The sequence below is a fragment of the Tachypleus tridentatus genome, chromosome 6 (genome assembly GCF_004210375.1).
Source record: "Tachypleus tridentatus isolate NWPU-2018 chromosome 6, ASM421037v1, whole genome shotgun sequence".
Classification (NCBI taxonomy): domain Eukaryota; kingdom Metazoa; phylum Arthropoda; class Merostomata; order Xiphosura; family Limulidae; genus Tachypleus; species Tachypleus tridentatus.
In genome coordinates this window covers 56,446,871-56,470,902 of record NC_134830.1, presented here as the reverse complement: position 1 = coordinate 56,470,902, position 24,032 = coordinate 56,446,871, and the positions used below count along the sequence as shown (strand labels likewise).

General features: G+C 35.2%; 1 protein-coding gene across 2 annotated transcripts in view; it reads right to left on the bottom strand.

Moving 5' to 3' along the window:
- Positions 1–22,393, bottom strand: part of LOC143252573 (uncharacterized) — a 39,717-nt gene extending 17,324 nt beyond the window's left edge. The window contains exon 1 of one of the 2 annotated variants that reach the window (XM_076504912.1): positions 21,986–22,393. In XM_076504912.1, coding sequence (XP_076361027.1) covers positions 21,986–22,052 — 67 coding nt within the window. In that variant the 5' untranslated portion in view covers positions 22,053–22,393. Of the gene's footprint in view, positions 1–9,482; positions 9,628–21,985 lie in introns of those variants that run through there. The other variant, XM_076504913.1, reaches the window with a different exon arrangement.
- Positions 22,394–24,032: the final 1,639 nt, after the last annotated feature.

Here is a 24,032-nt window from a genome sequence, read left to right as displayed (position 1 = left end):
CGGGTATTTAAACCCTTTTTTTAGCGTTGTAAGTCCGCAGACATACCGTGCTCACGTGGTAATAAACAACAGTCTATGATGTTTGCATTGGTTTCACCGAATTCCTGATAGGAATAAGTGAAGTTGATAGATATAAGAAGGGAATGAGAAGGTATAACATGATGGTAAAAGTTTGATATCAAAGTGATCTATAACAATTTACAAATAGTAGTGACATTTATAACCTGAATACACAATACATAAATTGCACACACGGTTTAACTTAAATTCCAAAGATGTATGGCGCCACATATTACTACGTATGGCAGAACCATTGGAACTATGGTTGACTGCAAGAGTTTCCAACATTAACCAGAAATGGGCCATGTACTTCATTTACAATGTTTTAAAATGAATGATTTCAGCAGTGAAAGAAACTGAAATTTTCAACATAAGTAACGTACAGTAGCATGCCTAAACCTGTTAAGAGAACCTTTATTAAAAGTTGTTACACTACGAGTAGTATCCTACTAGACAAACTGGGGTTACGGGAAAATAAAATCACTTTTCAGTTTTCAGTAGTGAGACAAACTAAAGTCACTTATTGGACAATTACCTCGCCCGTACACACGCTCTTTTGAGGCCTAGTCATTCATAAGTCATATCTAGATCCAGTCTGCTGTATAACAGCGAAAGTCTATACATTATCCTACTTTTATTACAACCAATAACTGGAACAACATTCCCTAGATTTGTTTGGTTTTTGAATTTCGCGCAAAATTACACGAGGCCTATCTACGCTAGCCGTCCCTAATTCAGCAATGTGAGACTAAAGGGAAGGCAGCTAGTTATCATCACCCACCGCCAACTCTTGGGCTACTCTTTTCACTAACGAATAGTTGGATTGACCGTCACATTATATCGTCTGAAAGGGCGAGCATGTTTAGTGTGACGGGGATTTGAACCCTAGCGTCCTAACCACCTGACTGTGCTGGGCCGATTTCGACGGAACTGTTGATGAAAAGTTAAAATAAATGGGCACTACATTCATTGCTTAATTTGTAATCCAGTATCTACGTTTGAGGAATATGTAGTTAACTAAGCCAGGGATGTCTGCACATTCTAAAGTAAATGGATTCGGCGGACGGTTTGCCAGATGCGAATCCCTGGTTTACTGTACACCGAAAGTCCCTTAAAAGTTATCTTATTTCCTCAATATGATTGACAAATCTCAATGTTTCTCTGTTCGAGGTTTGCCCCAATTCTCAACTTTTCGAATGGATTTATTTCCACTAATCTAGGAACACTGTTACTTGTTCTTACTGAAACTTCTAACTTCTTACATTCACGAGGTTTTGCTAGGATCTAATTAGAACACGTCTAATCACAAGTAGCTCAAACCACTACAGTTGTCATTAAGTACCAGTTACGAAAAAAACAACCTACGACATTCAAACGTCTACTGTGAATCTAGTAAGGTGGAAACAATGTTTTGTCAAGACACTTATTAGAGTGCGTTATTTGTGGTTATTTGTTCAGCACAAATCGGATACTGTGTTCATCGAATCTTCCCTAAAGCTCTGTTAACGTTATTATTAGTACACAGACTGACCGTTTGCATAAACAGATATGAAAATAAAAATAACGTTCATTATCACTCAAACTGAGAAAATCTTTATGGTTTTAATGTCTGTAATAGGTTTTCTTTGTTTTTATTTGTTAAACGATTTCTTCAACTTTTTTTAAAGTTAGCGCTAAAATTGTACAACGTCGTTATGTTTTTTTTTCACAGTGGTTTGAACAGTTAGTACTTAGACAAAAATATCTAAAATAATAACTAAATATTGAATTTAATATTGAGCAGTTCGTATGTTTATGCTCTTATTAGCCTCGGCATGTACAGGTGGTTAGGGCGCTCGACTCACAATCTAAGGGTCCTGGGTTCGAATCCCTCTCACATCAAATATGGTTACACTTTCAGTCGTGGGGACGTTATAATGTTACTGTTAATCCCACTATTCGTAGGTAATAGAGTATTCCAAATACTAGCTTACTTCCCTCTCGTCTTACACTGCTAAATTAGAGACAGCTAGCGCAGATAGCCCTCGTGTAGCTTTGCGCGAAATTCAAAACAAACCAATCAGTCTTCGCGGTGAACAAAATGTAGTTTTGGTAAAAGTTCCATCTAAGTCTGTCTCTATAACTAAAATACCCTCAGAATATCAGTTATCTGTAATGTTAATGTTTATATGTCCAGCGTATTAAGAACTAATTCTGATAATCATGTAAGTACGAGATAAAACCATTAAGAAGGTAATTAGTATAAAAACTTTTTTTCACCTTTAGCTGATCTCCCAGTTTGAGAGATAACAGACAAACAAGAAAGTCAGTTAATTATATATATCGTCATTGACGGACTTCACCTACACAAAAACTCTCGTCCACATATGTTTCGTTCAAACACATATCAACACCCTATTAAAGTGAAAATCAGGCCATTCTTAGTACTACGTACCCAGTGATTTATTTATGGCGTCCTTATTTCTGCCACGTGGGACACGTACAGATAAATCACTTCGTTACACTGTCCTTCGGACTTCTGCTACGCTAAACCACCTTGATCACAAACTGGAGTGAGGTTTTTGTCACGTGGTTAACTGTATGTGGGCTTTTGGTGAAACCGCATTAAAGTTACCTTTTGTGATGTGTCGATCCAGTAGGTACCACGTCCGGACTTTGAGTCCAATGATGCATAGATATCGCCACATTACCACAAAAATACGTTCTGTACATTAGGATGGTGGATGTTCTATAAGAGTTACAGCTACATCCGGTAAATGTAGATGACCAGTTGTCTTCTGTCAGTTCAAACATGGGGAAGGTTATGCGCAGTTATTGCTTTACCTATCTTCGCCCAAAAGCTATGAAACAAACAGACAGAAAAAAGGCCCTTGGTGGTTATATTACTAAGAAATTACATTTTTATCAGCAGTAGTGACGACTATCAGAGTAATAATAATATAAATAATAAAATAATTAAGCGGTAATTTGTTTGGACTTAAGCACAAAGCTAAGCAATGAGCTCTCCGTTCTCCTCTCACCAAGGGAATCGAAATCCGGTTTCTTGTACTGTAAGTCCGCAGACATATCACTGTGTCATTGATGTGGGGCGTAAGCGATAATAACAGATATACTAACAGAAAGTTTACCAAAACACTTTACTTGAGATTGTCTGCAAGAGGAAAGTTTCTTTGTTTTGTTGTTATAATGGGTCAGCATGACCAGGTGGCTAGGGCACTCGACCCGCAATCAGGGGGCTGCGAGTTCGAAACCCCGTCACACAAAACATGTTCGTTCTTTCAGCCGTGGGGACATTATAATGTGATGGTAAATCCCACTATTGGTTGGTCAAAGAATGGCAAAAGAGTTAGCAGTAGGTAATGATGACTAATTGCCTTCCATCTAGCCTTACACTACTAAATTAGAGACAATTAGCGCAGATAGCCCTCGTGTAACTTTGCGCTAAATTCAAAACAAACTCATTATCACAAAGTAAAGCCCTTAGCCAGGTACTTCTCACTGGATGGAGGGGTTTACTAACTGAGAGAGGGCACACAAGAAGTCCTCTTACTGTAACACCTATAATTTGATTTTTCTAAGTTGGATTTCATAAAAAGTGGTATTGAAAAAATGAAAGAAAAACCTTTAGGGAACAAGTTTATATAAAGATGCTATTTATTACTGTAAAAAATACAATATTAATGTAATTGGTAAAGAATTGTTCACAAATTGTTAACAACTTTCATGATATGTACCAGAATACAGCTGTGAGGAAGTGTTTTTCCCACATGCATGATTTGGTTGGAACCTCTAGCCAGAGAGTAACCATTGACATTTTAAAGAGACTGAAACAAACGAGACTGGAAACATCATTAATTGCTGTGGCAATTGAAAACAAAGCCAATAAATTCATAAGAACTCACTAGGGTTATATTTTAGAGTTACGTTGTATACTAACAGTGTCAAGAATGATCAAAATCCTTCCATCTGATGTCGTTTATTCAATGTTCTTCAGAGAGTTGGTTTAAAGAATAACAACTGTCCTCATAAAAATCAACCACATATCCAACCAATACGTTGTTCCACCAAACTCAGTAGATATCGAAAGTATTTGGAAACTGGGACATATTTCTAACCAATATTAATTCAAATTTAAATGAAAAGACAGCAATCAGCTCTGTCAACTCGATGTTCTACAAGAGGCCATCTGTTTCAAAATAAACAGGTAAGATATAATTATATGCGAAAACTACTGGGGTATTTACGTGCTCGTTAAAGTTTTCGTATGTGTGTATATATATTATATTTAAAAAAAACGTAGTGCAATTTACATCTTCAATGCTCTAAGGCCAAGTAATGACGAGGTGGTTAGGGCGCTTGTCTCGTAATATGAGGTTTCGGGTTCAAATCCCCATCACACCAAATATGCTCGTCCTGGTGAGGGCTGTATAATTCAAAAACAATCAAAATCAGTAATATCTTTATATATTAGCGGAGTTTATTAACTAAAAGGCGTAAAATAATATAAAAACGTTATGTCGATCCTCTTAAAGAATCAAACCCCGAATCCTAACATATAAACCTCCAAAATTACAGTTTGGCAACCGAGAGACAGATCGATAATTGATCACGCTTTTATGTCATTGCTGTCGTAGTTCATACACTTTTCCTACATGTCACCTACTGTACAAGTTGTTGTTGATTATTAAGCACAAAGTTACACAAACGGCCATCAGTGCTCTGCTCACCACAGGTATCGAAACCAGGTTTCTAGTGGTATAAAATGCATAAGTTACTGATTTTTCGTTTGTCTCAACTTACAGTAGTCTTGAAATTGTGCATATTTCTTCTCTTTACATTTTTCAAACTAGTTCAAAACACTGTGTGAGAATAATAATAAATAATTATATCAAGTTAGCGATTCTCTGAAACAGGAATAAGAACTTTTGTGTGAATAATGTTTATAGTCCAGTTATAATTACGTCACTGACTGAATGGAAGATGAGGCATGAGACACAAAACTTACCTATTCTTTACAAGCGATCTTGGCAAACTGCCAAACGTGACGACGACCTTGAGGGAAAAGTTAGACCTGTTTTTTTGGTCGACTTATTCGAATCGCAACTTGCCACACAAGTAGTGACTCCACCTAAATTTTGTACCAGTTGATCTAAACAGCTATATACCTTGCCACGTAATCCACATTGATTTACCTTTACCTTGCTAATTCTTATGAGTTGTGAAACTATGCAACCATGTATTGCAAAGCACATGATTGATTGCAAGGCTTCATAATCTCACCACTGAAATCACGCAAGATGAACGTGCAGCAGTTCAAACTCGGCGCTTTTCATCAAAATCTCTACAAATTGTAGAAAATACAAAATATAACCTTAAACAAGTTACTAATTAATTTGAGGTGGTGTGAACATACTTAAATACAGATCTTAAAACCCAGAGCTTAAGATTTGACAAAAGAGTTATTTATTTAGGTTTTTAATGGATATTTCGCTAACGTTCTTTAACATAAAGTGTTTTCTTCACGGGATTCTTAACTTCCATCTGGATTAGGGACACAAATTAGGTCTTACTTTTAACAAAAATGTGAGAGCTTCAAAAATGTACATGCACATTATACTTAATTCTTGAGGGGAAAAAACATAAAAAAATTAACAGCAGGAAGACACGATTGATAAAAATATTTTTAGTTCATCATAAATTGCATTAAAATGTTCTTATAATGAGAGTTTGTTCACTTGATTGACGCAGTGCGATGAAAGACCAAATAAGATTCCTCCTACAATTCAGGCTTAATTTTCCCTAAATTTTCGAAGCATGTAGTCAAAGGAAAAAAAAACGATTCATCATATCCTAATTCTCATATCGAGATACCCTTGTCATTACAGAATATAATATAAATATACAACGTTCGTAAATCATGATATTCAGTAATTTCTAAAATACATAATAAAGATAAATATGTTTAACTTAGCTTAATGTCGTTTTACTTTTAATTATCAAATAGTAATGACTTAAATATTTGACTCAAAATGTTTGAGTCAAATGTTGGAGCAGGGAAAAGACGACTAATTAACGGCATCCTTTGGGTCACTATATATTTATATTGTTTGTTTTGAATTTCGCGCAAAGCTATTCGAGGGCTATCTGCGCTAGCCGTCCCTAATTTAGCAGTGTAAGACTGGAGGGAAGGCAGCTAGTCATCACCACCCACCGCCAACTCTTGGGCTACTGTTTTACCAACGAATAGCGGGATTGACCGTCACATTATAAAGCTCCCACGGCTGAAAGGGCGAGCATATTTGGTACGACCGAGATTCGAACCCGCGATCCTCGGATTACGAGTCGAACGCCTTAACACACTTGGCCATGCCGGGCCTATATATTTATACAAAATTATAAACAAATAAATTTTGTGCTTATATCTGTGATTGCTGTTGATATTATTTTCATTAGGCTTTTAATTAAGTGTCTAGCAAATATATATTTTTCAGTATTTATCAATTGTGTTTGAATAATATACTTCTTTTTCTTATAAGTTTTAACACAAAAAGAGAAGACAACATTAGCTAATATTTGGTGGCTCGGTATACGAATCACGCTTTTTCAATACAAAAGCTCTAATTTTAACTACAGGATTAAATAACGAAAATATTTAGCTTTGTAGATATATTTATTATTTATTTTTTAAAAAAAATAGCTAGTTCGCCGCTCTCGTTGTTCGAGGGATCTAGGCCTAAACACAACCTTAAAGTTCGTTAAAGTCATGGAAAAAAAACCAAAAACACGCTTGCCACGGTTTAAACAAATTACATGACACTTATTAGTTAAGGTATCAAATAAAGAACGAAAACTAATCAGAGTAGAGTGCAAATGAAATGCAAATGAAAGCTTTTTAAATGCTTCTATAGAGATGTTAGTGAACAATTATATTTGTATATTTTTAACAGATAGTTGTGAAAATAGGCCTGGCATGGCCTAGCGCGTAAGGCGTGCGACTCGTAATCCGAGGGTCGCGGGTTCGCGCCCGCGTCGCACTAAACATGCTCGCCCTCCCAGCCGTGAGGGTGTATAATGTGACGGTCAATCCCACTATTCGTTGGTAAAAGAGTAGCCCAAGAGTTGGCGGTGGGTGGTGATGACTAGCTGCCTTCCCTCTAGTCTTACACTGCTAAATTAGGGACGGCTAGCACAGATAGCCCTCGAGTAGCTTTGTGCGAAATTCCCAAACAAACAAACAAAACAAAAGTTGTGAAAATATGTTTTAACTATAATATTTACACAAAGTAGAGTTTTACCCTTTTCAAGCCGAAAGTTTGACTTATTTAAGATTATTATTAGCAATATGCGAATTCTCACCATGTATATATGTATTTTGCATGGCAACTTTTTTCCTCATATTCTTTGTTTGTTTTAGAATAAAGCAATATATATTGTGTACAGTGCGAGAAATCAAATACCTTATTTTAGCTTTGTAAGACTCTGCCTTACTGACGTAAAATTTTAGATATATGATAGATAGTTACTTCGTACAAGAAGTAACTTCACAAAATGAGTTTTATTGAATTTGGTTTTAATAACAATGAAACTCCTGATATGGAGTATAAAGAGCCTAGTAGTTAGCATGTTCTGACTGTGAATCCTGTGGTTTGTTCAGTTGACGCAAAAAACGCGCTTCACACTAGTTTGTGTTTTCTTATAGCAAAGCCACACTGGGCTATCTGCTGAGCCCACCGAGGGGAACCGAACTTCACACTAGAGCCGTAAGTAACTGACGATTATATCCCATACTTCGGTTACGAAAGAGTGAGAGAAGAGTTGGTGGTGGGTGCTATGAAACTAGAGTCTATCAGTCTAAAGGTAAGCACACATAATCCTTTGTACTATAATTTTGAGACTGGGCTTGACCAAGTGGTTAGGGTGTTTGACTCCCAATCTGAAGGTCGCGAGTTCGAATCTCCGTCCCATCACGGCTTGTCTTGTTGCCTTCTCTCTATTCTTTCACTGCTAAATTAGAAACGGCTAGGGCAGATATTCCTCTGTAGCTTTGCGCAAAATTCAAAACGAATAAATATTCGTGGCCAGAACACAGAGATTCCATTTTGTAACTTTTTTCTAAAACAGAAACAACTTTTACACTTCCAACCTTAATAATAACGTACTGGTTTATATTCCTGCCACCACTTTCGATTAAATTTCACATAATTATCAAAGAACATTTTATTTTTCAATTAGATTGTTGGTTCTCACATATTTATCTATTGAAACTATCTCTTGATAGTTCATTAACAATGAGAATCTCCGGTATATTATAAAGAATCGCTGGTCCACCTATTACGAAGTATAAAGAAAACTGATACGAGTTGCACCTGTTCAAGCTACACCTATCAGACGTTTTGAAGTTTATACCCAACTGTGTCAGGCCAGGCATGGCCAGGTTAGTTAAGGCATTGAATCGTAATCTGAGGGTCGCGGGTTCGAATCCTCGTCGCACCAAACATGCTCGCCCTTTCAGCCATGGGGTCGTTATAATGTGACGGTCAATTTCACTATTCGTTGGTAAAAAAGTAGTCCAAGAGTTGGCGGTGGGTGGTGATGACTAGCTGCCTTCTCTCTAGTCTTACATTGCTAAATTAGGGACGGCTAGCGCAGATAGCCCTCGTGTATCTTTGCGCGAAATTCCAAAACAAAGAAATAAACACAACTGTGTTCCAGCTTAGAGCGAAATTCTGAAACAAACTGAAGAAGTAAAGAACAAAATTATCACTCAATAAACATATTTATGTCTTACATTTATTGCTCTAAAATCCATTAATTAATGGTGAAATTCTTTCTCCTTTTTTTTATAATGGTAAAGGGGATCTTGGTAAGTTTATAAAGTATGTTACGTGTGAGTAACCTTACCTTTTAATAAGATAAACCAAGTTTGATAGGTTGTATATTAAAAACTCTGGCAGATTTCTGATAAAGGAATATACATATAAGGCCTAAAGAAATCTGTGCAATTATTGATCGTATCGCCTCACAGCACAAAGGAGGCTGTCCTGTTTTGTGTAAATACAGAACGAACTGTTTTCTCCAACAGCGCACGAACTGAATATCTACAAACAAAAGACATTTATCTCTACAATGACTGCTTCAGGGGAATTCTTCAAGAAATGAATAGTTAGTTCAGTGCAATACGTTTCCAACCTGATCCCCAAGTCCGCTTCAAAGCGTTAGTTTTGTACTTGCGTTGTGTGATACTTGAAGGGTGGAGTTTAAAGGTAGCGACTGCGTGAATATTTTAAAACTCATTAGTCAAGCGCGCTTAAACACGGGGTAAGTAACAAGCACTAAATATCCTGCCTTGATGAATCAATTACCAGCTTAGGAAGGAGCTGGTTTCAGTCGAAGTCACAATTGAATGGAACGAAATAACTTACCTTTCTCTTATTGTACCTCTCTCTCTGGTATTCGGGTATATTTATTTGCATACCCAGGAGGGTCAGGTGCACTAGACCTCTTCCTCCATTGTACCAGCACTATCCTACTGTAAATTTTAAAATATCTCTTGAAAATGTGACTCGAGAACTTTTACAAAGTCACACTTGATAGGTGAGTTTGTAATGGTAGTACATGCAAAATATCGTGAAAGGCGCGAACTTGCGAGAGTAGACAAAATAGATGTTCAAGTGTGGAAACTGATATCCGGAACAGTTACAGTTCTTGGTCACGTGCATGAATATGACAACAAAATATTTATTAGATAAAACGAACATTCTAAAAGAAACACAATCTTCATGGTGGCGTTTTTCTACTCAGTGTAGTCATATGGATCTGTACGTAGGTTTCTTTTAAAGGGCTTAGACACACAAACTCTCAGTACCATGAAAGTAGACGTGTTAAAATTTTTCTTAATGCCAAGTCCTACTAGCCTAGAATCCTAGAGATTTGTATTTTATGGGCTGATGAGAGCCGTTCATCCACAGAGTTTGTCTACTGTATCTTGGGTACGAGACATAGTTGCGAAGTGTTTGAATATTTAAATCATTAGTGATTTGCAGACATATTTTGTGTTTGTTTTGAATTTCGCGCAAAGCTGTACGAGGGATATCTGCGCTAGATGTCTCTAATTTGGCAGTGAAAGACTAGATGGAAGGTAGCTAGTCATCACTATCTACCGCGAACACTTGGACTACTCTTCTATCAACAAACAGTTGGATTAACTATAACATTATAACGCTCCCACGGCGGAAAGGGCGAATATATTTAGTGAGACGAGGATTGGAATCCACGACCCTTAAAGTGCGAGTCGAACAGGAATGCTAAATAAATAGTTTCGCGAGCAGTGAAAAAGCTTAGGTTTAAAAGTAACAGTATCAATTTCAACGACCCCACTCCCATCCCACAAACATTAATACCAGGAGTTCGGAGATCAAAACATTTTAGTGTCCACATGCAGAAATCGACTCTAAAAGTTAGACCTGATGACCTTTTAGCCATTATCATTGGTCAATATTCTTAGACAGTACTGGAGGTAAATGCACAAGGCAGTCGAGACTGTGCCTCTCAAAATTTTCAGGGCGAAGGGTGGAGATGTGACAACACTTTATGACAGCGGTCACTATTATTTAAGTCTATAGTTACATAGAGTTGACTAATATATTGGCAGGAAAATGAACACTATTTGTAACAAACATACTTAATTATAAATATATATATATATATATATTAGTTATTACCTAACAAAACCTCGTACAAACATTAATAGCGGATAAGTACTATCTGAGTTAAAATGACTATAAAGTTAGACAAATTAACTAATATAATTTGTTCCAAATAAAGAGAATAAATTTTAGATCATTTTAAAATTCATGTGTACTTGCAAGCAAGCCTCCTTTTAAAATTGTAAAGTGTTAAAGAACATAAAAATCGGTACCATTATTTTTCACCCCAGGATCGGCATGGCCAGGTGGTTAAGGAACTCGACTCGTAATCCGAGGGTCGCGGATTCGCATCCCCGTTGCGCCAAACATGCTCGCTCTTTTAGCCGCGGAGCGTTATAATGTTACGGTGAATCGCACTATTCGTTGGTAGAAGAGTAGTCAAAGAGTTGGCGGTGGGTGGTGATGACTAGCTGCCTTCCCTCTGGTCTTACTCTGCTAAATTAGGGCGGCTGGCACCGATAACCTTCGTGTAGCTTTGCGGTGGTTACTAGCAGTTATGCAAGTAAATAAACAGATAAATTAACAAATATTTCCATCCAGTCTCATTGTTTATTCAAATGCAATTTATTGAAATTATATGTAATAAGACCAGAGTGTTTTATAATAAATTAACATACATAACTGAGAGATACTATCATTGTTTGATACTAGCAAGCTCCCCCTGGGTCGGTGTTAAGTTTATGGATCTAAAACGTTTAAAAAATCGTGGTTCGATATCCCGCAGTGATCAAAGCGCAAATACCTCATTGTGCAGCTTTGCGCTAGCAAACCAACAACACTAGCAATCTTTACACTACTAAGTTAACATGTGCTTATTGACGGTCCCCCACTGGTACAGCGGTAAGTCTACAGATTTACAACGCTAAAATCAGCGGTTCGATTCCCCTCGGTAGACTCAGCAGATAGCCCGAAGTGGCTTTGCTATAAGAAAACGCACACGCTTACCGATGTAATTATTTTTTTAACAAAATACGTTTTTATTCAATCACCAAATTGCTTATGGGCTAATAAACTTCATAACTACATAATAAGGTCCGGCATGGCCAGGTGGATAAGGATCGCGGGTTCGAATCCCTGTCAAACCAAACATGCTCGCCCGTTCAGCAGTGGTGGCATTATAATGTTACGGCCAATCTCACTATTCGTTGGTAAAAAGGTAGCCCAAGAGTTGGAGGTGGGTGATGATGACTAGTTGTCTTGTCTCTAGTCTTACACTGCTAAATAGCAGATAGTTCTCGTGTAGGTTTATGCGAAATTCAAAACAAGCCAATCCTTCCATTAGGGCGATCGGAAGTAGAAATTACCAGATTAGTGATGTCGCGAAAACCCTGGGCCTCTATAAAAGAAGAAAGTATAATTCTGGTCTTAAGAATGTATTTATAAATTTTAAAAAATTCAAATGTAAATAGCCTGTTTCTAACGTATTTTATTTTAAGTTTTTTTAAAATAAACAATTAAATATAATAATTTACATAAAAATATTAAAGACAAAAAATCGTTGCTTCGTATTTTCAAAGTCATTTTTAGAGTTGTGTAATGAATCAGGTGTTTTTCTTATAAGTAAAGTTATAAGATGTATTCGTGATTAGACTTTAAATATATTTTTAAAGATGTTTTAAACTATTCGAAAAAAGAGAAAGAAAACAGCATCAATAAATGTAAACTGTAAACAGTTGTAAAAGGTTAAGAAACTGTAACCAGGTCAATGTACTAATTGTTCACATGTGTGTATGCATTTTTTACTCCATAGAATACTTAATAGAAGAATTAAACAAGGCTTTAGTACAATATGAATTACACGTAATAAAGATAATTTTATCTTCTCTTGTTTGGTTTCGTATATCCTATTTATAGTATAGTTAGCAACAGTCATATTTAAAATGCCTGTGTTTTGTTTTGAAATATTTGAATATGTAATATATATATATATATATATATATTAATATTAATAATGGTTATAAATAAACAGAAATATTTACACTTTAGTGAGGCCTAATTCATTTTCTATCTCCTGGTGAAACAGTAAGCATACGTGCCTTTATGGATACCAGTATAAATTAGTAATCCAACATGTGGTGTAGCGTCAACTCACACAACTGCGTAACTCCATCTTACAGAGATTTTGACCAAGCCTAGATTTTTGTGTTGTTGTCGAGGGTGATATTAACAAGTAGTACAATTGTATTAACGTAATGCTAAGTAATATTAAAAAACAAGTAACAATAAAAACAAATTCGTGCGATCATGAGGTTTATGATTGAACGAATCAAATATTTGTCCTGTTGTGGATAATAACAAAAATTGCTCGCTTTACTATGAGGTTAACGAATTATTAATTCCACAATTTATGACTTTATGAAATATATCACGTCCGAGAACGAAGAGCATTATTAACACTTATGCCACTGAAGAAGAAATATGGCACACCAGGGCGTCAATACTTTTTGCGAGGACACAAGGGTGCAGTGCCTCTGATTTAAATATTCTTCATAGACGATTTTATGCAGGACATTGTCTAACCTTTTAAGCTCTACAAAATTCATGTCACACAGTGGAAATTCCACCGCCCTTAAATCCTGTGGTATGTCAACTAAAACGTGATATAACTCGGGTAGCTTGCAACTAGTAGTCTGTTGTCGAGAGTTTTCGAAATGATGTTACACACGGACAATCATAATAATATCTAGACTAGAACTAATTCATATTAATTTTTTTTTCATGCACACAACTTCTGGTATCATGTTCTGTCAAGAACAACAAACGTTTTAAAAGTCTAAAATCCAAGTGAAAACTCACGCAAACGCTAGCGAAACAAAACATATACAGCACTGTATATAAAACAATTAACATTACCACGACAAGTAAGCAACTTTAGGTTATTTTAAAGGTAGCAAAGACCTACGTTTGGGCAGGTCATTGCAAGTTCCCGTACTAGCGAAAGGAAGTCAGCATGACGTATAGTTTTTCTTTTCTTTGTAAGTAGACATCAGCTTTTAGCAATAGAACGCTGGGGTTATTGTTTGCAACTCGGAAAAATTCAGTTTCTGCTGTGAAACGGTAAAGGGAAGAATGTTATACTTCCAGACAACGTTCGAAAAATAAAGTTAATTCATGTAATTCACGTGATTAAAATCTTGCTTATTGTCTTAACCGAGTACACGGAGATTCAAATACGTGTTTAACTAGGTTGTCTTTCCACACGTGTAATCAGCTATTTACATTTAAAACAATTCGGACGGGGGTTCTCAAGCAGCTGTTACAAACAACATCAAAAAACGTTCGTATGAGGTCTTGCTGACACATTCCTAATCAAAATAACCAATAATTTTGCGTGAATGTTTCATATATATCACAACGACAGTTTTGAAACTGATTACGTTTAGAGTATATCAAAAATATATTGTTGTTCAACAGAAATTATTATAGCGTTTTTGAAAGAGATATCATTGTTCAACAGAGAATATTATAACGTTTTAAAAGAGATATTATTGTTCAACAGAGATTTATTATAACGTTTTAAAAGAGATATTATTCGACAAAGATTATTATAACGCTTTAAAAGAGATATTATTGTTCAACAGAGATTATTATAACGTTTTACATGATATATTGTTTTTCAACAGAGAATAATATTAAACGTCTCTGTGTATGCCTAACGTTGTTTCACAATCTCTTTAATCTCTAGCTAACCGAGCAGAGCAAAGAACATATACAGGTTTACTACAACAATATGACATAGAAGTTATCAAATACAGTTAACCAATATTCTTTTCATAACTCGTTTATTAATAAACAAAAACTAATACCTCATCATATGTATGGAATATACAAAGCAAATTAAAATGGGCAACAAAAAAATAAGTGCCAGAGTATCTTTTAAGTTATTAACCATATGTTTGAGAAAAGTGTCACATTGATCAGCTTGAAAGCACTTTGTATTGACCCCGAAGTCAATATATCTGTGTATTCTTCGATTTTATATATAAAAACTTCATACATTAAAAACAACACTAGTTCTCCGCTTATAGCTATATTTATTATGAATTATGTATAAACAGAATAGTGCATCCGCTAAATATAATATACATAGCACTGTCTAGGTATAAATCATTTGTTTGTTTTTAATTTTGCACAAAGCTACACAAGGTATATCTGCACTAGCCCTCCCTAATTTTGCAAGGTAAGACAAGAGGGTAGGCAGCTAGTCATCACTACCCACCGCCAACTCTTGGGCTACTCTTTTATTAACGAACAGTGGGATTTACCATGTTATGGCAGCCCTTGAAAGAGCGAACATTTTTGGTGTGACGGGTATTCGAAGCCGCGACCATCAGATAACGAATCGAGCACCTTAACCTCCTAGCCATGCCGGACTCATGGAGGAATGGCTCGGATCATTCATAGTAATGGTATTTTAAATATCTCTTCAACAGGTAACCAGAACTTTACAATACGATACAGTGATTCCTTTTATAACAATATCTATGTAATGGCTGAGTCACAAGTTCTGGAAACGTCTGTAAATAAGTTTGACTTTCTTGTTCCTTTTTCTTCTGCTTATTTTATATTATATGATAACTCAAAAACCAAAACAATGGTGTCAGCCAGTTTTACTGAAGTCACCTAGTTACAAACAGAGTATCCGTAATTATAAATATCATTAATAACTAATAGTAGTAAAGAAAATAATACATCTAGTGTAAAGTATCTTATAATTACTGTTTGAAGTTAGTTTTTGTGCAGACATTTGATGTTACTTTTAACAGCTTATTACAGGGAGAAATGGGAGTTACCAGCCTATAGTAGATAAACAATAAATATTACAGTTATAACCTCACTGTATTTAGAACTTTGTTATAAGTATAACCTTACTATTTTTTGAACACTGTTTTAAAAGCAACTAAAAAACTTTTCACAAAGGGAAGTAAATGTAAGACGGCTGATATCAATCCTTCAAAAACAATGTATGGTAAGGATGGCATTTGCATTATCCATACACATAATACAATCAAGAATTAATATATATTAATAAATATAACTATTCAATCACAATGGAGTTTAATTTATCCTGTTTTTATTAAAATTCTAGCACACTGTTTGCCTGTGATTTTACGTAAGGTTGATATAAATACCTTATCTACTGTCTTTTTTGCATTGTTTTTTTAAGGTTTGACACAAGCCATTCCTACATTTAGTTAATGTTTTTTTAAAAAAGTTTTCTTTATCCTTACACTTGTGTGGATCGATAAAAGAGTATATATAATAGAAACTGGGTATAAAGGCACATAAAAAACTACAGTTTTGAACAAAAAATGTAGCCCAAGGGAACGTCATTATAAACAGGGAAAATACATGGTTGTCTGTAAACAAAAATAAACATTCGTCAGACATAAATGAAGAACGATTGTATAGCTATACAAATATATATATGTGTGTGTGTGTGTGTGTGTGAGTAGAGTATGGAATGGTTTGCTTTGTTTTGAATTTCACGCAAAGCTACTTGAAATACCAATAATAAAGTAACAAAATAAACATGTTTTTCACAGAGTTTGTTTTGAATTTTACGCAAATCTACACGAGGGCTATCTGCGCTAACTGACCCTAAGTTAGTAGTGCAACGTTAGAGGGAAGGCACCTAGTGATTACCACCTACCGTCAACTCTTGAGCCACTCTTTTACCAACGAATAGTGGTTGACCGTCACATTATAACACCCCCACGGCTGAATCGGTGATCATGTTTGGTGCGACGGGGATTCGAATACCCGACTCTCGGATTACGAGTCGAGTGTCTTAACCACCTGGCCACATCATACGTATGGATACGTGGATAACAGTACAGAAAGTTAATTGCACACTGTAAAGAATTATTTACGTGTGCAGGTTCAGCGATACAGGATATGAGTTCATCTTTATATTTTTGGTTCATGATGAATTCTCGGCCATTCGACAGCGCAGCCACACTTACGTTTGGAGAAATGTACGTGATCCTTGTTGTCTAACATAAGCAAATGGCTAAGAGTCAAAGAACACAACATTATTATGTCTTCGCGGAAGAACACGAAACACACAGCATAAATCTAAGGACAACAAAGAGTTCGAAAATGCATTTTTCAAACCGATATGGAATAACGACTTCATCTGTAAACTGAAGGCTAACAAAGAGAATCTTTCGAGTCAAAAAGCCATTGCAATGAGGATGGGTACATCTTCTGGTGCGATTAGCAATATAATCAACAAGGATTTGAAATTAAGAAGATCCACAAGCTTCCAGCCCCTTCTAAAAATTAACTCCTGTTTCTATAAGAAAGATGGCAAGGAAAGTGGAATTTTAACAATGCCATTCCGAGACTTACTTGGTAACGCCCTAGATGCAGTTGTGGTGGACTTCTATTGTGTTTTGGTCTATGTAAATGGGGGCTGTGATTTTAACGTCCACAATAAGCATAATCTAAAATTAATCTTGGTTTACGACAACAATACGTAATCTTGGTCATTAGAACAAGCGTGATGAACGGTGAAACAAGTAGTTCCAAGGAAAGTGTAAGACTGGGACTATTGTTGTTATAAAACAACATCAATCATCGGTAATATGGTCATAGGCAAGAAAAACTACCTCAGCGCATACCTAAGGGACAACAATTCAATTGTAGAAAGACTGCGTATTATTCTTATACATATATGATCTATAATACCTTTACTACAAACAAGATATATGAATTCATAGAGGGACATGGAAGCAACAATATAACTGCAGTAAATAATATTTATCGAAATACGTGAGTACCGTAGCATAACTATGATTTCATATTTTGGAGAGAAAACCACCAGATGGCCCCACAGACAAATATGTTTTCGAGCATCATAAGCATGCGGCCAAGGAATGGAAAAAACAGTCTAATTTTATTAAATTGATTATAAACAAGTTTAAGCTAATTTTGCGTTATGGTGGTTATGAACAATAAATAGAAAACAAATAATGTACCTCTAACCTAAAACAATAATGTAGAAAATAAATAATTTAACTCTGATTCTCACCCACAACAATAATGTAGAAAATAAATAATTTCTCACTCAGAGATGTAGAAAGTAAATAAGTTAACTGGGTCTGGAGTGGCTTAATAATTAGCGTGCCAGATTGTTAATCCGAGGGTTCAAAATCAGCATCCTGTTTCCCCAAAATTGCGATCCGCATTTTGAAGTCTCATATGAGTTATAAGAGTCACTGTCAAATCTTTCTATTCTATTAAAGTTGTCCAATAGCTGGCGATGGAACCCGGCATGGGCAGGTGGTTAGGGCACTCGACTCATACTCTGAGGGTCGCGGGTTCGAATCCCTGTCACACCATACATGCTCGTCCTGTCAGCCGAGGGTATTTATGTTAATACTGTTAAAATAAGCCAACAACAAGGAAAACAATGGATTATATAGATTATTTATGTTGAGATTGTGTCCCACTGTAAATAATGAACGTTCGAACATAAATGGACATGAATGACCCTGATGTTTTTTTTATTCATATCAATGAACATAAATGGACATGGCCTTGATGGGTTTTTTTATTCATATCAATGAACATAAATGGACATGACCCTGATGAGTTTTTTAATTCATATCAATGAACATAAATGGACATGGCCCTGATGGGGTTTTTTATTCATATCAATGAACATTTTGAGTTTTTTAATTCATATCAATGAACATAAATGGACATGACCCTGATGAGTTTTTTTAATTGGTATCAATGAACATAAATGGACATGACCCTGATGGGGTTTTTTTTTATTCATATCAATGAACATTTATGAAATCAATACTTTCTTTTATGTTGTGTTCAACATTTAACAGTTGCCCTAAACATGAAATATATATATAAAAGCATAAATACAGGAGGTCAAGATTGTACCTGACCCACCCACGTCTACCCTAAGGACAAAAATATCGACAATTAGAAACAACGATGGGTGCTCGTAACGAAGTGTCTTCCCTGTATTTTTTCGCAAGTAAATTAGGGACGGCTAACACAGTTAACCCTCACGTAGCTTTACGCGAACACTCAAAACAAGAAAAACAAAACTGACCACTAATCAGCTATTTATGTGACCGTAATTAATAAACACACATACCGTTTTTTATTGACAAGTCAATTAATATATTTATTCCATAATATACTGATGTACATATTATTTTTTTTTTATATTTACAAACTTGTATGTTTTGAAAGTGTATGATATTTAAGAATTTCTGGTTTTGCCATAAGACAAATGCAGACGGAAAATTATTATATTCTGTAGATATTTACTCGGGGCTAAAGATGTATTAGTTATCCTACGACGTGATACGACTAAAAGCATTGATGCGAAATATAAAATCACATTTTTTTTATTTTGGAGACTAATAAATTACTTAAGGTGATTTTAAATAGAAAATTCACGACATATAAATTACGTGTTGCGATTTTACAGTGTTGGCCACTTATAAACTGTTTTTTGTCATTTGAAAAATAGTGATTACAAAACATATATAAATAAGCTACGTGTTTTGTCTTTAAACTAGCATTGGCTACACATATATAAGTTACATGTTGGCAATTAATGTATTACGGGTAAATATTTAGAAAAACGTATAAAATGCACGAACAAGTCCTAATCTCCAATCCATAAATCATAACTACGTTACATGGGAAAAATAACATTGAGCAAATGGAGCTTGTGTGTGTGTGTGTAAACATTAGGATAAAATTTTGTTTATAGTTAATACAGTGCCATGTTAAGTTAGAAAGTTAAAGTCAAGATCCACAGGTCGGTACGTTATAATTATAACCAGAGGGAGTGAAACGTCGTCCAAATCACATACGAAATACCATTGTGTGATTAACCTAATCTGCATGACGACAGAGGTATTGTCACAGCCATCAGTGATGTTTAAACTCATCTGTGTGATCACAAAGGTATTTTCACACGTGAGATTGTATTACACCATTTTAGTACAATACAGCAGAAGGACATACCAAATCAGGATACCTCCAAAGTAACGTGTAAATTATTACTACATAACGTTACTCAATACCGCTACTAGAGAGGGCGTCCAACTAAGGGATTTATGAATTCCAACCTTTAAAAGTAAGAGCAGTGCATTGAATTATCCATGTCTGTGACGAGATTTATTTTAGTACTGATCTATGGAAATAACTTCCATTCATCTGAAAGTTAATTTTAATACTGTATTCCTGTGTGTATAGAAGGAAGTAATTTTGTTTACTTACAAGCTAATTAGTTGGAACTATATTAATTTATAACTACTTACTGTAAGCCTCTGAATAGAAACAAAAATGGTTGCATTTAAACATTGAAGGAAACTGACGTTCCTAGTCATTTCTCAAATATTATATTATTCAAATAATAACACACTTAATATTAAGATGTACAGGTGACAAAACTGTAACTTAAACTCGCTCTTTTTATAGAAAATGATGCAGTTATGGTTTTGTTTTATTTACTTTTATCACAAGTAGAATAGCCTCACACGTATTATTTAAAAAAAAAACTTAAACCAGAAACTATTAGCCATGTTTAAATTATGTTGATTATTTATGATATTTTCAAGTTATATGTTCCGAGTATATAATATATATATATATAATAATATTTTCAACCTGTTACTGCTTTTGGTAACCTTTATCACTGTTTCTAAGTGTCAGTTTTTTTTATGAGAAACACTAAAAGTGAATAAAGGCACGAAAGGATAGAATTAGAGCAATAACATATTGCAAGGGATATTACTATATTAGACTTGAAATTATGTCTCGTATATATGTTTATATAATCTTTCATTTAAAATTTGATCCATTAGGCTTAACAAGAAGCATTTTTATACAATTTATAGTTTAAAACTCAATGTATTAGTCTTAATAATAAGCAAGTTTATATAGTATATAGTCCAAAAATCATTTCATTAGGCTTAACAACAAACGAGTTCATATAATTCACAATCTAAAAAAATCAGTTCATTTGGCTTAACAAAACAATTAGCTTTTTTATAATATTGCTATAATTATTATTAACTATTTTGAACCAACCTATAAACACATGAAAAAATAAAATTAATATATTTTGAAAATTCTGTTTGATTCTTTACCTTTAGTAAATTCAAAAATGCCAAAAGGAATTTACTCGAAAAATTTATAAATGATTTTTACTATATAATTACCCATGCGCACCCAAAATCCTTCACTATTCTTTGCACAATTATTTGTTTAATGCCAAGCGACATCGTTTTGTTAGTTTTGGAATATTCGCATAAAGGTATTCAAGAGGTATCTGCGCTATCTGTCCCTAATTTTTACTTGGTGGATTACTGAAAAGACAGATAGTCAACAGAACCAACAGCCAGTTCTTGTGATGCTCTTTGTGTGACCAAACAGTGAGATTTGACAGTAATTCTTATAACGAACTCACCGTGTCTGGTGAGAAAGGTACTTAAAAAAAAAATCAGTAACGGGACTCGCGTGCAGACCCGAAAGTCGTTAGTCTGACATGATAAAATTTGGGCCACACTCAGCCCATAGAGCTATATTTTTTATTACGGATATCCATATAATGATAAGTGATGAATCTTAGGATATTCACTTTATTGAAACAACGAGAAAATACATCGTTTAGTCATTCTTATAGGCATTTATCACTATAAGCACTACGGTGACTCAGCAATACGTTTGATGGCTTATAACGCTAAAAATCGGGTTTAGATATTTGTTCCGGGCACAGCAAAGATAGCCCATAACGTAACTTTGTAGCAAATAATAATCAAAAATCAAAATGAGCACTAAATATGCTCATACGTAAAAATACATGAAAGTAAACCAGAAACATTATATAAATATGACAAATGAAATGTCCTCTGGTGGATTAGCTATAATCCGGATTAAACAGTGCTGATAGCCTGTTGTGCAGCTTAGCGCTAAAACAAACCTAACACATGAAACAGTACTATCTTTAGTAAAATATTCTGAACAATATAAATTAACAAATAGAAATAAACAGGAAATACAAACCGTATACATTTTATTATTAACGCAACTCATTTAATAAGCGAAAAGAAAACACACACACAAACATGCCTTATAACAACATAACATGTCTGGAGTATGGAGGTTATTGCTTAGAAACCACACTCCATACCTGTTCCTATGAACGTACACTAAAAGGTGCTTCTACTCACCCAGTATCAAGTATGTTAAAAAAAGTAGAACATAAGTGGCTTGCCGTGTTTTGTTTTTAAAATCCATTGTGTGTTGAGTGGAAAGCCAAATAGTCCAGATAGGTAAAATTCTCAAATGGTAGACATTTACCAATACCGCAACTAGTCATTAGCTGCAGGGGTACCAGAGTTGGGAAAATAAACTTGGTCGAGCTGCCAGTAGAGTTATTACGTTAAGCCGTTTTCACTTTTCTGCGCGAATTTTTTTTTTATTTTCACATTTCCACAGCTGTTTAAGACCAGATGGCGTCCATCATACAGGCTGCTTAACTTACGAGCAAAGAAGGCTAGACCGGCTTCTAAAGCTGGTAAAATAGGATATTTACTATAGCGACATCCTGCGGAGGAAATGCGAGGCACCTAAGAAATGTGAAGGTTCCAGGCCGATCATTGTACATTTATAACGGTGTAAAACGCCAAGTAACGGTACATAACGGAACCGGTCCAGCCCAACGTGTTGTTCACGTGAGCTCCGTGAGAGCGTATTCACGGGCCAAGTGATAATTTTACCAAGGAATTTGTTCAGTCAGACCTTGTATCAAATATCAAACGGTTCAGTTAAAGGGCGGCGATCTTTTATATTGGAACTATTTCTACAGAAACAGAAGAAAAAAGAAAAGAAAAGAAATACGAATTAATATCTGATAATCGGTCAGGCATCACTGAAAAATAAGTGTAATAACGTATATTATACATTTATTATAATGGAGTTAATTTCTTTGTGATTGCAATGTCTCGTAGCCATCTTTGTAATAAACATAATATTTGTTGTTGTTTTTTTTATTTCGCGCAAAGCTACTCGAGGGCTATCTGCGCTAGCCGTCTCTAATTTAGCAGAGTAAGATTAGAGGGAAAGGCAGCTAGTCATCACCATCCACCGCCAACTCTTAGGCTACTCTTTTACCTACCAACGAATAGTGGGATTAACCGTAACTTTATAACGCCCCCACGGCTAAAAGGGCAAGCATGTTGGCGCGACGGAAATCGAACCAGCGACCCTCAGGTTACAAGTCGCACGCCTTAACCAACCTGGCCATGCCGGGCCCTGTAATAAATATATTATTTGATATCACTATTTCTGTTTAATGTCTTAATATCAGAGAATTAATTCTCAGAGGATGATATACAGTTGTTTCTGTGGTATTTACAATAGCGCTGACTTCTCCTAAAAGTGACCAGATACGTCCGTTGAATAATACGAAATTTATCCAGATATTTACAGTGAAACTTTCCTCCATTTTCTGACTACGTTCTCGATATACTAAACGTAGATTTATAATCACAATAATAAATAATCACAACTTTTCTATAACTATTTGTGGAGGTTTGACAGTAAAGTTAATTTCAAAATCCCAGCCTGGATAGAAATCATATTTTAATTTATAGTTATAATTTATTTCACAAGTGAGGCTTGCGAGTAGCGTATCCCCACCGCTAGAGTGACTACACTTGTGTTGACTCCTCTCTTGCTAAACCTATATTAAATTAGTTTTGTTTATTGATTCACGCTCTCTCGCCTTTCTTTCTATTTATTTATTTTATGTATATGTTTTAAAATTAGCTTTGACTACTGATTCCTGGACTCTTTCAGCCTGACGCTCCCCTGATATGATGGCCCGACATGGCCAGGTGGTTAAAACACTTGACTCGTAATCCGAGTGTAATAACGGGTTCGATTCCATGTCATACCAAACATGCTCGCCCTTTCAGCCGTGTGGGCGTTATAATGTTACGGACAATCCTACTATTTGTTGGTTAAAGAGTAGCCCAAGAGTTGGCGGTGAGTAATGATGACTAACTGTCTTCCCTCTAGTCTTACACTGCTAAATTATGGACGGTTAGAGCAGATAATCCTCGTGTAGCTTTGCAGGAAATTCAGAACAACTCAAACAAACCAACCCTTGATACGAATAAAAAAATTGAGGCCCCAACCTATAAAACGGACTTAAAATGCGATTTATTAATTTCAAAAAAATAATTGCGAATGAACCTTAATGATATCTATAAG